This window comes from Ammospiza caudacuta, chromosome 4 (assembly GCF_027887145.1).
Source record: "Ammospiza caudacuta isolate bAmmCau1 chromosome 4, bAmmCau1.pri, whole genome shotgun sequence".
In the NCBI taxonomy this organism is placed as follows: Eukaryota; Metazoa; Chordata; class Aves; order Passeriformes; family Passerellidae; genus Ammospiza; species Ammospiza caudacuta.
Window position 1 is genome coordinate 77,581,913 of NC_080596.1, and position 16,442 is coordinate 77,598,354.

Consider the following 16,442-nt stretch of genomic DNA (forward strand, 5'->3'; position numbering starts at 1 on the left):
GGTGCTGTTCAGGAAGACCATTAGAGCACATCCAACAATACAGAGCTGGAGTGCACACAGCAATCTGGAACTGCGACTCAAGTCAAGTAAGAAATGTTTCCCTGCTTCCTTCCTTTTTTTTTTCATTGTGAGTTGGCATCAGAGCTCCCCTAAATAGAGCAAAAGGAGAGGAGGGGTAACGTGGGGAGCTCTGGCACACAGGCAGAAAGCGTGAACAACTTGCACTGCAGACTTATGTAACTTTGCTGCTGGTGACACAACTCGCTCAAGGGTGCTTTAGGCACGATAAGGGACATCCACTGACCTGTAAATAGAACTATTAAAATATGCCTTGAAATACCTCACGTAAAGCAAAATTATATAATCACATTGCCTCCTGCTTTAATACTGAAACAACAAAGGATTCATACGCAACAGAAATGAAAGCTTTCTATTAATACCTCAACTTCAGAATTAGAGAATTAGCTGAACAATTGTCCCCAGTCCCCAGGGCCAGCTTTTTCTGCTTTCTGCAGAGGATCCCTTCTGGCTGACTACCCTGGAAGGTATACTGCAAAGAAGTTCCTCTAAAAGCCCCTTGAAAAATGCAGGTATAAAAAAAAGAGATGAAAATGCAAGGATAAGCAAAAGTCATCCAAAATAAATAACAGCACGAAACATGCTATTGTATTAGCTATACTTAATTCAAAGAAAAAAAATAAAAAAATCAAACAATGTCAATTTTCAATTATGCTGATTAGAAACAAACTGGATAATTAGTAAATAGAATAATAATATAGGAAACATGATATGTTTGAAATGAAGTGACAAAAATATTCCAGAAGAGAGAACAAGCTAATTTATAATCTTCCTCAAAAATTAATTTCTCATTCTGCTAGAGCAAACATAAACACTATTTTGTTGCACATCAAAAAACAATTAACCTATTCATCTAAGGCACAGATTTTTTCAGGAAAGGTTTTTTTGAGCAATTTTTTTTTTTTATTTGGCATTTAAATTTTACCTTGTGATTTATTTTTTTTAAATTATTATTTCCTTACTGCTGGAGCACCCATAGGGTAAAGACCCAGGTTAAGGCAGGCAGGCACCCCTGGGCTGTTTGCAGCAGGCAGAGCCTGAGGGTAGGGCTGGGGAATCCAGATCAGATCCTCCCATCCTGACACACCACAGACTGCAGCTACTGGGTGGCACAGATCAGGAGCCCAGGACTGTCTCCTGTTCCTCGAGGAACCTGAGAGTCTTGGCTCATGTTCCAAAACAATCTGAAGTTTCTGCCCACTCCAACCACCAAACCAAAGGTGAACACCAAAGGCACCAAAACCAAGTCTAATCTGGGGACTCTCAGCACCTTTTTTGTGGCATGAAGGATTTGGATTCTTACTCCATTTCCCCTGACCACATTAATCATTTGGGGAGATGGGCTGAGGATTGCTGTGCACTGGCAAAGATCCTGTCCCAACCACAGCCCCTAACCTGGACTGGCAAAGATCCTGTCCCAGTCCCTAACCTGGACTGGCAAAGATCCTGTCCCAGTCCCAGCCCCTAACCTGGACTGGCAAAGATCCTGTCCCAGTCCCTAACCTGGACTGGCAAAGATCCTGTCCCAGTCACAGCCCCTAACCTGGACTGGCAAAGATCCTGTCCCAGTCCCTAACCTGGACTGGCAAAGATCCTGTCCCAACCACAGCCCCTAACCTGGACTGGCAAAGATCCTGTCCCAACCACAGCCCCTAACCTGGACTGGCAAAGATCCTGTCCCAACCACAGCCCCTAACCTGGACTGGCAAAGATCCTGTCCCAGTCACAGCTCCTAACCTGGACTGGCAAAGATCCTGTCCCAGCCCCTAACCTGGACTGGCAAAGATCCTGTCCCAGTCACAGCTCCTAACCTGGACTGGCAAAGATCCTGTCCCAGCCCCTAACCTGGACTGGCAAAGATCCTGTCCCAGCCCCTAACCTGGACTGGCAAAGATCCTGTCCCAGCCCCTAACCTGGACTGGCAAAGATCCTGTCCCAGCCCCTAACCTGGACTGGCAAAGATCCTGTCCCAGTCACAGCTCCTAACCTGGACTGGCAAAGATCCTGTCCCAGCCCCTAACCTGGACTGGCAAAGATCCTGTCCCAGTCCCAGCCCCTAACCTGGACTGGCAAAGATCCTGTCCCAGTCACAGCTCAGAGACCCTAAACCAAAACTGGAAGCGCTGCTGAGTTTCTCCAGCTCTCCCAGAGGAACACTGGTGAGGGAGCAAAGGGTTACATTTCAGCAGGAAATGTTAATTTTAGATTTATCTGCAACGCATGTTTTCCTCCTGATCAATTCATAGACTAAAATGAATCATCATCTTTGCTCTTGAGGCAACAGGGGAGAAAGAGACCCAAAACCACAGCTGGGAATTTGTTTTCCTGAGCTGTAAATCCATTGCTTCTCTGTCTGGGAGTGAGAAAGCACGTGCAGCTGAGGAACTAAGGCTAAAGGGCTCTGTACTACAGCTTTTATCCTCACCTTAAGTTTTAGGATACGTATTAAAAGCGTAACTTCATCCCTACTCTCCCACTAAATAAATAATGATGGGGCAGGAGGTGAGGGAGCCTCAGAGGAGGCTGCTGCACTGCCAACTGCTCTGGGATGTGAAAGCTTGACACATGCTGGGGCATCACCTCATCAATGCTCCCAGCTGCCTGGGGAGGCAAAAACCCGACTGCTGCTCTTAAAGGCAGGTCTCACACACCAGCAGCCCAGTGCTCCAGACAAGCTGCAAGAAATACAGTAATTACAAATGCACGGTACATAAGTCAAAACAAAACGGCAACAAGAACTTTTAGTCCAAAACATCAGCACCGTTTCAAATTTTAATTCTCTTCCGCTGTATTTCAGATAAGAGAATTAAGGATCGTGTTGCTTTTCAGCATCTTTGCTACAAACACATTGAAATCTATGCCTTTGTACACACTCACTGCTGTTCAAGCTGCTTTCTAGGAAAATAGGCTTTTTTACTTTTTTTATCATATTTACAGTATATACAGTAAAACACTCTGGGAGAATGTCAGTTTTCTCCCCAAAAGGGATGGCCCAGCCTAGCCAGTGATCTGCAGTAGATGTTCCTATTTAATAACGAGGGACTGACTTTATGTTTCTAAAGGCTGGCAAGTGCACTGCTGTGTGTGCATGATAGCACTCCACAGTGTGCAGCCCAGTCCCAATCTCTGGGATCACACTTTGGCTAAGAGCTGCAACCCACTCTGTCTGCACTGCAAACAAAACAATGGCTCTCAGAAACTGAGAGATTAATAAATTGAAGGATCACACATTTCTAACAAAGGGCAGACACTATTTTATCTTTATGATGCAGAAGGACAGGCAAGAGGTAACCAAACTGACAAGCATAAGGGCACCTGTAATTTGTTTTATCATGCTATCAGAACTCCACAGGATGACAGAGTATCACAGCATATACAATATTTACATTTCTACACGTAGTGTACTGTGTGCTCAGAGCTGCATGCTCCAGCTACTCCGTAACTACGTATGACAGCACTGTAATGCAAAATTCACAAAGGTGACTGGAGGAGTTTCATTTCAGAATAGCAGCTTCATTGACTAAACTCCTCTACTGAGCATGACTACAGCATATCTCGGGATTATTACTATTTAATTTGCCAGTTCAGTAAGAAATAACACATTCCCTGATGGAGAAATACAGAATCTCTGTTATTTTGGGGGGAATGGGGGTGTGTGACAGAGAACACACCCCTGACTCTGCATCAACTTACCCCCTCAATGCCATCAAACAAACACAGAGAAGCTAAATTCATGTCCCAAGTACTATTCTATATAAACAATAACAAAAACGAGGGAAGAATTTAACTCCCCCACTTTCTCTCATCTGTTTATCAGTTGCAGCCACCTCATAAACACCCATTTCTTGTCCAGGCTGGAAAACAGGCAGGTGGGGGGCAGAGAGAGGGCTGTTTGATTCCTTGTGGTTTGAAACACTCCGATGAATTGCCAATGGGCAAAATATTCTGTCACTACCTCACTCTGGGGATGGCTGACATAATAATAAACTGAAGAGGATGCTATCTGTCAAACATTAAGGAATTCCAATATTGAAATCTTGCTGCCTTTGGGGGTCAATAAAGAGCAACATTACAAAAGGCACTAAAGTTAGCAGTTTGGGCTGCTAATTTTACATGCCTGCTTCACCAGCGCACAGCTAAAAATAGATAAAACAGATAAGAGCACGGAACAAAGAGATGCACTGGACAATTATCTTTCTGCTGGCAGTCTAATTTATACTCAGCTTTTTAACCCTTCTTTATTATAAAAGAAACAGATTTCCAAAGTATTATTTAATGCAATCTCAATATAAAATTATTAAAGAATGTTTTATTTTTCTTAGTATTTCCTTGCTCCTGTCCTAGTGGGACAGAAAAATGAGATTTAAAATATTTTAATAAGGGCATCAGGCTATTTGCCAAGGGGCTCGAATACTAAGTAAGAATATTTACATGTTTTAAGACCCTGGAGGAGGAATCAGTGCAAAGCTCTTGAAACACGTACACACATCACAAATATGACAGTTAATTTTAATTTACTGGAAAAGAAAGTACACACTCACTTCAGTTTATTAGGCCTCATTATTCTCAATGAGGCTAAAGGGATGATTAGCTGCTCTAACGTGGCCTAAGAGCAAACAGTCTTCCTCATAAGGACAACACTTACTGAAATATGTGAATTTGTACTAAAACACTGTGAAACTGTTCAATTTAACTTACAACAGGTAAAATTTTAAAAATCAGCACTGCTAACAACATTTTCTACCATTATTCTGTCCAGCTCGGTTCTATGACTTAAATCCTGACTTTTGAAATTAATTTTTAGAGGAAAACAAAGCAGCATAGCAGTCTGACTCATATCTACACTGTAAACAGGCTGATTCTATGCTTTGCAGCCTTCTTTTGGTAACATTTACTTACAAAATGATAATGTTTATAAACAGAATCGACATTCTGTCTCCTTATGTCTGGGGGCAAGAAAAAAAAAAATCACCTTCAGATTAACATGACAATTTATGCCCGGCAATTCTGGAGGCATCACCCTGTGCATATTATTCATGTTACCTTAAAAACAACACCATAAACGCACGCTTAAAAAAAAATAAAAGTAAGGGAAAGGAAGAAACAGAGAAATTGAGATTTAGGGTGAAGAGCCTTACCTCTGACACACAACCCGTCGGCAGCTCTGCCAAAACCATCCACCAGGCAGGCCTCAAGCACTTTTTTACAGCAATAAAAACGCCGCTTTTAAACTTCCTGTTTATCCAAACACCGGCCCAGCTTTCCCGCAGCTCGGAGCCGGCACCGCTCACCCCACGAGCGACACACGGGGAACCCAACACCCCAAAGCTCCGCTGGGGAACCCAACACCCCAAAGGTGCCCTGATGGACCCAGCACCCCAAAGGTGCCCTGATGGACCCAGCACCCCAAAGGTGCCCTGATGGACACAACACCCCAAACCTCCCCTGGCGGACCCAACACCCCAAATCTCCCCTAATGGACCCAACACCCCAAATCTCCCCTAATGGACCCAACACCTCAAACCTCCCCTAATGGACCCAGCACCCCAAAGCTCCGCTGGCGGACCCAGCACCCCAAAGCTCCCCTAATGGACCCAGCACCCCAGAGCCCTCCGGGGCGCAGCTTCAGCGCCCTTTCAGTTCGGTACTTCGGGACGACTCGCACCCCCGCCCCTCCGCCTCTCGTTTTTATTTCCCTTTATGTTTTCACCCAACCTCAAAAAGCAGCCACCGGGCAAAGTTGCGTCGGCGCTGCGGCCGCCCAGCAGCCCGGCAGCCCGCGGCGGGGCCCGGAGCGGCGGTGACGGGCACACAAAGCGCGGCGGCGGCGGCGGCGGCGGCGGCCGCTCGTGTGTGTCCCCCCCTCCGCCCCGCTCCCCGCCCGCCCCGCACCGCGGCGAGCAGGCCGGATGGTTACCTAGAGGCAAGCCCTTGTTCAGGAGGTGCGAACTTCCCATGGAGGCGCCGCGCTCCGTCCGCGCCCGCCGCGGGGAGGAGGAGGACGGTGAGGACGAGGAGGATGCCGGGGGGCAGCGCCGCTCGGAGCCGCCGCGGCAGCCGCGGCATATGGCGGCCGCTCCGTGGGCGCCCCCGAACTGAGCGGCGCCTCGGTGCGCGCCCCCGCCGCCGGGCGCGTCCCCGCCGCCGCCGCGCGCACGCGCGCCCACCCGCCCCCGCGGGAGGGAGGGAGGGAGGGAGGGAGGGAGGGGCGGGGTGGGGCGGAGGGGGGGCGTGGGGGGGAGCGGCCGCCGCCGCCGCCGCGCCCCCCAGGCTCGATCTCCTGGTTCTAGGCGGGCGCCGAGACGAACGAGACAGCGGGGCGGGCGAGCCTGGCTCGGCCGCGCGCAGCGAAACCGGGACCTGCCCTGGGACGCGATGTCGCCAGTGCTTTGCTTTGCTTTGTTTTGGTCTGTTCAAACTTCGGCAAAGTTAACGCCGGCTGCGTTCACAGAGTCACGGAATGGGTCATTTTGTAAGAGACCACAGCGGGTCATCGGGTCCAACCTCCCCGCTCAAACAAGGTTTTCCCAGAGCCCACGGCTCAGGATTGCGTCCAGACGGGTCTGGAAGATCTCCAGGGAAGGAGACTCCACACCCTCTCCGGACAATGTATTCCGTGTGCAGTCACTGAAAGCAAAGAAGTTCCCCGCACGTTCAGGTGGAACTTCTGCCCATCACTTACTGCCCGTTCCTGCCATCACAAACACCAGCACTTCTGGTGTTTCGCTGTATTTGTGATCTGGCTAAGGCTTTTCTCTCATGAACTAACAGGAATGAGAACAAATCAAGCCGTAACGCTGTAATTTTGCTCTCGGTGAGGGTCAGTGCCTCCTGCAGCACCCACGATCCGCCCTGAAGTGCCCCAGAACTAACCCCGCGGTCTCCGCGGGGTCGGCACCGCCGCGAGCGGTGAAAATTCTAAGAGAAAGATATTCTAAGAAATTCTAAGAGCAGCGAATTGCCCAAAGCCGACGAATCCAAGGCCCGTTTCTTCCCCACGGGAACGCTCCCATCGCGCCCACGTGGCCGCGGTCCCTCGGGGTCACCCCGCGCCCGCCATGCCCTCCCCGCCCCAACAGCGGCGGCGGCGGCCGACGCGAACCAAAGTGGTGGCGGCGGCCCCGCGGCCGCTGGGTCGGCTGACGGCGGCCCCGCCCGGGCGCGGTGAGGGAGCGGCGGCCGCCATGGCCCCGCCGCCTCCTGGCCCGAGGCTTTTTTTCTCCAGAGCGCCCGGAGCTCCGCTCCAGCCCTCCCAGAAACTTTCGCTCTACTGCCACAGCTGCCCCTTCCTCCTTGCCAGCCGCGGGCGGGAAGCGGAGCTGCGGCCGTTCGCTCGTCCGTCCCCACCCACAGCCCAGCCCAGTCCGGCAGCGAACATCCCTTCTCTGGGTTTTTCCAGAAATAAAACGATCGTTTCCTGTCAGCAACCGGCCCCGGCATCCCCCAGGGACCCGGACCCGCTCGGATAAAGACAGACACTCCTGGGTAGCAAACAAGAGAAATTCACTGGGAGAACGGACAGGGCTGTAGATTTTTCCCCGGGGTTTTTTGGGATTGGTTTACCTATGAGGGGAATATTTGAACCCAGAGGTTATGAAGGGTGGTTTCAGCCTCTGAATTGTGTGGATTTCAGGAATCCGCTCAGGGCACAACTCAAGGATTTTAGCATAACAGGCAGCCTTCAGCAGCTTGGCTCCAGCTCCCTAAAAACTTGTTTTTCCCCATCATTTCCCAGGTAGTGCGTCCCTTTCATGGGATTATCCACCGGGATTGGAAGGTAGCTCCCAGGACAAGTTTATGCAGCCTCTGATTTATCTTCATTTTCCTCCTGTATTCCTGGGAAAGCCTTTTGTGGCTCAGCACAGACGTCTCAGACATCCCTCAAAGAACAGCTTCCCTAAATTCTCACTGTGCATCACTAGGGCAGCATCTAGCCAAGCGCCTCATGTGGGGTTTGTATAAATAAATTTGGGTTTAATCACTTTAAAGTGGCTAACCACTTTATTGCCATTTATAAATGTTAGCAAAATATAAAAACACATACATATCAAAGCTCTAAGGAGAAAATAATTATTTTTTTCTCCCTCACTGCTTCAGTTGCCATGTGGCAAAGTATCAGGAATGAACATTAGGGGGTCAAACACACTTAAACCACAAGAGAAATATCTGTGAATACCAATATGGATATGAAAATCTCCAGAAAAAAAAGAAATTACCAGAGGAAAAGGAAAAAATCAAAAATGAAATTAAGAATTCAGTTGCATTTTTTCATAGAGAGACATAAACAGATCCAGGCACTGAGACCATGTCCTCGGTGGGGTTACATGACTGGGCAAATGTTTAGATCTAAACTGGAACTGCTGCTTCGGGGAGGGAGGGGAGTGTGGCGCAAAATATTATGACAAGGGGAGTGCTCTAAGTGAGGATAAGTTGGCATGATGAACAGATGGAGGATTCAATAACAGGAGGTTATTAATACTGCAGTTTGGTATTCTCTACGCTGCTTCGTGAAGGGATTCATATGCTTGCTCTTTTTCCTCTTCTGATTGTACGCAGACCTAACAAATACACACACTGTAGGTACCACGGGACTCGGGTTCCTCCTGGCACACCCATCACTAGTTCATGCTTCCTGGGAAAACATCCTGGGCTGCATCCTCAGCTGATGCTGACTGGAGCAGCAGCAGCAAGCCCAGCTGCACCTGCTGAAGGGAAGGGCTTGTCTGACCCCGTGTCCCCAGCCAAAAGGTCTCGGCACGCTGCTCCACAGCTGCCACAAGGCACCTGCTCCACAGAATGAACTATGCAGACTCCCAGGATGGAAAAAAACATTAAATAACTCAAGCAAAATTGAAGTTTCCCTTCAGAACACAATGCATTGCTCTTTCTGCTTCAGAAAATGCAGCTCATTTTCCCCCAAATTCAGCCCCCCTCCCTTGCATGTCTGTCAGTGGCCTAGTTCTGGACTGGACATGAGGAAATCCAGGAGCAGAAGAGCTGACTCCAGCCAAGCCTCGTCCATTCTGCTGCCTGCTTTCTCCAGCAGCTCGCCTCTGGATCACCTCAAATCAGTCATCTTCACAACTTTTACACCACGGCTCACAGGGCTACAATGCATCTTTCACAAAGCCTAACAATCCCCATCCTCTTACTGCAATCTCTTCTTTCACTAGCAGCGTAACACAGCTGAACGTCTTCTGTGCCCTGCACTAAGAATTATGGCGTTTGTCAAACCCCCAAACTGTTCCTTGGCTTCTCACGAGTCAGCTGGAGCAGCACATGTGCTGCACAGCAAACACATTGTTTTAAGTGTATCTCTTAACAGCCACATGTATAATTTAGGTGCAAGTTTTATTCCCCTCAGAATGGGCAACCATAAGGGCATGACCTTGGGCTGTCACAAATTCAGGGCATTAGGGCTCACTGTCTTTAGCAGATGGGACTTTGAAGATAGCGAAAGAGGAAGTTTTGCTGTTTTACCCCTAAGATACATGTTGAATGTTTTCTGAAGTGTAGAGTGAGCTTTGACAATTTTCTTACACAAAGATACTGCTATTGTGTGCTTACAGATTTTCTTTGGTTTGTCACAGCCATGTGTGCTGGTTCTTTCATGCATGATTTTGCTTTGTTATCAAACAGACATCATTCATTGTAAAAGTTTTTAAAGCCATAAATTTAAAACCGTTATGCATTTTTAATCAAAATGCAAGATTATGTTTCAATGGAATATCTTAACTTCTGTCAACAGTAAATCTTGCAGATGCTATTATGAGATCCTAGGAGAGATTTATGTCAGAAGAAAAGAATGGTTGGATAAAGAGGGCCCAACACTTAACCTTTATCCTAAAATAGATTGTTTAAATGTATAATCAAGCTAAGTCCATTCAATTTATTTAAAACCTGGAAAGAAAACTTTGTTTGGATTTAAATATTTCCTTAATTCTTTCACTTAGATCCTGAGGAGCATTTGTTTATATAACACACAGAGAGATCAGCCTCCTTTCATTTTGCAATTGCGTATTTCAATTACAGCTTCTTTTTTTTTTTAGTTATAACTTCCCCTGTGTGCAACTTCCCACTGCAGGAAGTTAATGCTTTCTGGTTCATGTGAAAAGTCATTTTGGAGAAAAATCCACAGGTTTTGAGGGGAAAATGGGAAAAAAAGAATAACTGACTAAAGAGAACCACCTGATCTTTAAGAAATTGCAGTCATTGCAAGCATGAAATAAAATAGAGGACCTTCATCTACTGTTAGAAAGAAGGTGAAGGATGAAAGTAGTAGATTAAAGTTCCACTTAATGAACAAGAAGTTCAGCTGTGTCAAACACTCAAAGTCATTTTTGAAATGCCAAATGTGCATTGCTCCTTTCTCAGACTGGAACAGCTCTACTAGGTCTATGCTGGAAATACAAAGTGAAGAAGCTTATAGTGAGCTGAATGAATGGAAGAATAAATTCCCTTCAAGCCACTGAACACAAAAAACCTCTCTCTTCTGATGTTATCTGTATTAAGTGACTAAGGGATATTCTTCTTGTTCTCACCCTCCCCATACAAGTGCTAAAAACATAAGAACCCAGGGTCAAATTAAATCCTCTGCATTTTCTTGTTGTCGTGAAACAAGACATATTATTTTCCATCTAGTTAGGGGGAGTTACCAGACCATCTCCAGGATGGTCTGTGTTGTGGCCGAAGAGAAAAAGAAGACAGAGATGAACAGCAGAAGAAACCTATCAAGAACCATGAGTGGATGTCAGCCATTGTCCATCTGTTCACAGTGGAATAAATCCAGACCTGAAGGAACAATCGCAACCTGCCCCATATGGCTCCCTCCCTTCTGCGCTGGCAGGGCTTCTTTGGGGATTTGACATTGGATGAGGTAAAGGAGAAGCAGCACAATCTGTGTTCCCAGAAATGAGCAGCCAATTAACATGAAAGGACAAAAAATGGGTTAGTGACCCAGGGAAGGTTTTCTCCTCCTCACCTGAAATCTTGCTCATTCAAACTGTGTAACTGGCATAGCCGAGGGTCCTGCTATTAATGAAATCTTAAAATTTTACATTTAGCTACTAACAAAATTCTGTGGACAGTGGGAATCCCTCAGTTGGTGAGACCACAGATCCAGTTGTCTCCAAAGTGTTAAAGAAGGCATTTAGAATATATTACACTCACATTCCATTAAAAATTATAATGCACTATGCTTTCAACATAATGAACCAGTGTAACAACATTCTGCATTTACTTTTATACAACTGGATTATTGAGTAGTAATTTACTTCTCAAGTTTTAAATCAGTCTGGGCCTGGCCATGAAGCAAAGTGCTATTTTTTAGATGATTAAGGGAAGTAGGCTCTGGCCTTTGCAGAATAGTTATGAAATCTGACTCTCTCTTTAGAATTATAATGAGAACCAGATACTCTTTATGATGCTGCATTCTGCATGCAAAAAAAGAAGAGATCTACATATTAAGGCCAACTGAAGGGATCAAAACCCACAAGTCTGTAGTAGATTCAATAACCTGCTTGGTGGTGGCAATTTCACAGGTAATATGGAGAATAATGAACCATCCCATGGCCTAAGCAGAACCAGTGGATGTCCTGAGTGAACTCGCCGCTGGGAGTGTGTTAGTGAGCTGCAGTGTCATTTGCACTCTACTGTCCTCTACCTCCTCTTGAGTTCTAACACACTTGGCATCTTATTTTTATCAAAGTTGTACAACAAGTAGCCAGGGAAAAAGCAAAAGTTGTATCAGAGATAGTTCTCAAGTTCCCAAACAATTCTATTTGCATTTGTGACTGTCATTCATTCACTAGGTGGCACAGAAAGCATCATACTTGCTTGTTTCTTCCTTGTTTCAAACACACTCCACAAGACTGAGGACGCCCTCAAGAAAAACTAAACACATATGAAATCAAAGCCACATCTCACTAAGGTAGAGACTTTGCTCTGAAACTCAGCACAAGTCTTAGCCATCTGAAAAACCAGCAAGGATACTAAAGGATGAAAAAAGCAGAACAGTGAAACTGTCCATTTGCTGCAAAGGACCTTAGGCACAACCACACACTGGGATTATGGACATTTATGACATTGAAATGAACTCTCCTGCTTTGTCAGATTTTCTCAGGATGATGACAAGTTACCAGGCTTGAATTTCATCCTGTTCCAAAGTGAGTACTGCTTTGTATCACCATGAAATACTGCACTACCAGCATTCCACTATCACCTGCTGCTAAGATAAGAGAGTGGTTCATTAGTGAGCCAGAAGTGACCTCTGGTGAATCCCCACACCAGCTCCAGAGACACACAGCACCTCCCTGGCTGTCCCTGGCTGATCACACCCCCTGCCATGAAAATCCCATCGTGCTGCACCCCAACAGCAGTCAGCAGCTGTACCCCATCAGTGGAGCACGCCAGGTGCCTGCAGTCACCCACGGTGTGCACAGCAGCTGGAACAAGCAACAGAAAACATTGACTGGTACATTGAAAAAGCCTGAACACATTTGCCTCAACACGGTAAAACCTGCCCACTGGTAACTGCTAGATAACTTAATGGGCAACGATAAAACATGCAAGCTCTACCTGGAGATTAGAATTATTTAATTTAATTTAAAAAGTAGTATATCCAGAAATTTGTAAACAAAATGAGAAAGGCATCCTATTAAATATGCAAAAAAATACCAATATTATTTTCAGTCAGTGATCTTTGAACTCTAAGAAAACAGGAAAACTAGAGTAGAGAATCACAGTAAGCAAAGAGCTGGGCAGTGAAAATCAATTTCATATTTACAACATAGGAACAATATACAGGCCAGGCAATCCATTACAGTGAATGGTCGATGGTTTCAGACCAGTAAAAGATACTAGCAAGGTTTCATGTGTACAGCACATACCCCAGCAGCCAAAGAAACATATTCCATGTTCTCTGCCTCCATATATCTGGCAACACAGTAATATTTTAACCTTCTCCTAATACATTTATTTTCTCCTAACAAACATCTGTAGGAGGTTATTGAGAAGGCCACCTTTTTGCTTTTATTAAACCAAAATACTCTTGTGCAGCTCTTTTACTTCCTGTTCTCAAGACTTAAAACTGAATAGCTGAAAAGGAAACTGCAACTTATCCCTATGCAAGACTCCCCAAGATATAATTCCCATCCGTAAGGGACATCAATTTATGTGATTTACAGAGTGATGTGGAAAAAAGGTTAAAGATATTGAAAACACTCCCTTTGTATAGCTGAATAATGAGAGAGCAGCGAGTTCTCCTGGCAGAAAGATCACACTACTCATACTCATGTAACACAGAATTTCAGTACAAAAGCAAAGGCGATTCAGAGAGGTGATAATCAGTATCAACAGATTTACTGCTGCTCGAGCTGATCTGTGCTGCCAAATACCCTGACTTACAGACTGAGGCAGCACTGAGCATTATGATAGGATGGCATTATTTAAAGATTAATGGATAAACTTTCCAAAGGCCTTATCATATTACATGAAGAAGATACTGCAGAGAGAACACATCTCATGGAAATGTTTGCTAAATCATTGTCTTTTTAACGGTTCAATTCCTCTACACAGGAAAACACCATCTGACAGGGATGTTTTGTTGAATTTGTATCACAGCACAGCACAACTCTGGTCCTACAAGTGTCTTCTGGGAACTGCATCCTCTCACAACAGCCATTGCTCCGACACGGCAGGATCACCGGTGCAATTTTACACGCAGCTCCTGTTGTGCCAGGCAGGCACTGCCAGGGCGGCTGGGCTGACACATCTGCAGCATTTGTGATTCACTGTGGAAAGCCCACAGAGACTTCACCCTGAGCTGTAAACAGAATTGTGTGAGATCACAACCTGCAGCCATTAAGCAGCACTGCCAAGGCCACCATCGCTCCATGTCCCCTCTGCGTGTCTGTTAAACACCTCCAGGGACAGCGACTCAACCACAGCCTGGGCAGCTGTTCCAATGCCTGGGCACCCATTCCATGAAGAAATCGTTCCAAATACGCAATCTAAGCCTGCCTGGCACAACCTGAGGCCACCTCCCTTGCCCTGTCCCAGGAGGAGATGGGGCTGGTGCAGCAGCCCTGCCTTTCCGAGCCCACACCCACGGCCTCAGCTGCCAGATCCCCCCCAGGCCCTGCTGCTGGACGGGCGCTGTGTCTGCAAACCTCCAGCCCCAGGGACCTCCCCAGAGCCAGGACTGCTGGCAAGGGACAGAAAGGCCTTGCAGAGCAAAACTAACCGCATTAAAATTAATTCTGGGACAGTTTTGAAAGGTAAATTTCCTGGAACTGACTATTGAATAGAAGAGGACTTGGAACATTATGTTCCTTTTGAAAGCACTTTCAATTAATGCAGACCATGTTGAATATCTTGCTGCTTTTTTTTTTTCCTCATTTATTTCATCAAGACAATTACTTGGTTTCCTAACATATGCTGTCTTTTTCAAGAAGCAGGGTATCTTATACTGCTTTTATGTAACAAACTATTATTTTTCACTACACTGATGTGCCATCTGAATTACAAGATCACAAGTAACACAATAAACATTAAAAATCTGCAATCGACAATTTTTAAATTTTCATTTTTATCACATAATCCCAAGGAAGATCTTAAGGTACATAAAGCCTATTTTTTCCTTCAAATTATTATGGTTTCTTTGGTCCTGAATAATTCCATGAACAGCTGAAGAGTCACTGATATCAGAATACTCTCTTATTAATTTGTATTATTTTATGTATCTGGAAGAATGATCACAGTACAGGCTTGTACATCACCACAGGAAGAAGAAAGTTCAGCAGACATAGACAAAAAGGAAAATACTTCCATACAAACAGATTGGGTTCTTAATTAAAATGATTTGATACGCCTTATGAACAGTGCAAGTTATATCACAGATGATGAAGTTACCTTAGGAAAAATGTACTTTAAATTAACTACTGGCAGCTAAAGACAACTGAGCTGTAATAATAAGTAAATGTACATAGATAAGGTATAAATAATTAATTCTCCTTTCCTGAAAGACCTGGAAAGCAGTGGGAACGGGCTGTGTATGGCTGTGTGTGCTGATTCTCACTGAAGTGGCTTCCAGCCCCGTGACCCAGAAAGGTTAAAGTTGGTGTCTTTCCCAGAGGCTGCACCTCTGTGATTAACATCACACAGAAGCCCGCATCAGAAAGAACTATCACAACAGAGGAATGAACAATAATTCATGCAGATAATAAATAGTCTAAGGAGAAAAAGAACAACAACCCTACTTTGGTTCAGTGAGTATTTTGGAAGTTTTTCCTTTTATGCATCATAACTGTAACTTTTACTCAATACCAAGCACCGAAGGAGATGATTTATTTGTTTTTTGAGGTTTTACAATCACAAGCAGAATTAAGTGTTCCCACTCTATTCCTGAATCTTTCCTGACAAGAGATTTCCAACTCCACTAAAATCTGTGGATGTTTTCAGACGTAGACAGATGTCTGAGAGGCCACAGGCTGAGGTCATCAAACTCATCTCATTTGTGACCTAAGCTCGGTCCCTCGGCTCTCTTAAAAAAAAAATATATATAAGGGGAAGGGAAATGATGGAAGGGAAAGAACACCAAAGAAATTGTTTTCCAATTTATCTAGGAATTTTTTCTGGTTAACTTTTAATCGAATAGCACACACAGAGTTCGGTAACATAAAGCCAAGATGATGCACATTGAGAAGATATATAATATATTCTTGGTCATCTATCATACACTGCTCCTCACAGCCTAATTATTGTTTATGGCATTATTACCAGTCAACTGTCTGTTATTTTCTGCACATCTAACCAACCAGATTTTCAAGAACTCACATTTAAATCTCATTTCAAAGGCCATTTTACTGCACTGAGTTAAATTGCTTAAATTTATATGTATTTTACATAAACCTTCATTTATCAACAAACAGCTCAATTTCTTGGTTCTTGAAACACTCAAAGAAAAAAAAAAAGTGCCATGCTGATGCTGACATCATTTTGGCTGCTTAAGGGAAGATAAAATTGGGTCTCTCAAAGCTGCAGGCAAAATACTACAATGGATAACAAATATTCCTTGTGTATACATGGTTGGAACGGCTGTCTCCATTGGGCACTGACTGTACATTGTGGAGCACAGAATGGATTCAGAGAATATTTTATTGTTACAGTCAGTTCATGTGGACATGCAGTATTCAAACAGTTTATTTTACAATTGCTGCTACCTGCTCCCTGACCCCAGAGATGCCTTCTTGCTTAAAACAACCATCAAACCTCCAAAACACTGCAGAAATCCACCATGTAAATAAATAAATATATATACTCATGGAACAGGGGTCTATTTAGGAAAAAAGCAAAGATTCACTGAT

The 16,442-nt window shown here is 45.0% G+C and overlaps 1 protein-coding gene across 7 annotated transcripts in view; it reads right to left on the reverse strand.

Moving 5' to 3' along the window:
- Positions 1–16,442, reverse strand: part of CTBP1 (C-terminal binding protein 1) — a 186,890-nt gene that overhangs the window by 62,601 nt on the left and 107,847 nt on the right. The window contains exon 1 of one of the 7 annotated variants that reach the window (XM_058803021.1): positions 5,996–6,210. The exons of 3 other annotated variants lie outside the window; for them this stretch is intronic. In XM_058803021.1, coding sequence (XP_058659004.1) covers positions 5,996–6,035 — 40 coding nt within the window. In that variant the 5' untranslated portion in view covers positions 6,036–6,210. Of the gene's footprint in view, positions 1–5,216; positions 5,238–5,995; positions 6,211–16,442 lie in introns of those variants that run through there. 3 more of the 7 variants (XM_058803022.1, XM_058803023.1, XM_058803026.1) reach the window with 3 other exon arrangements.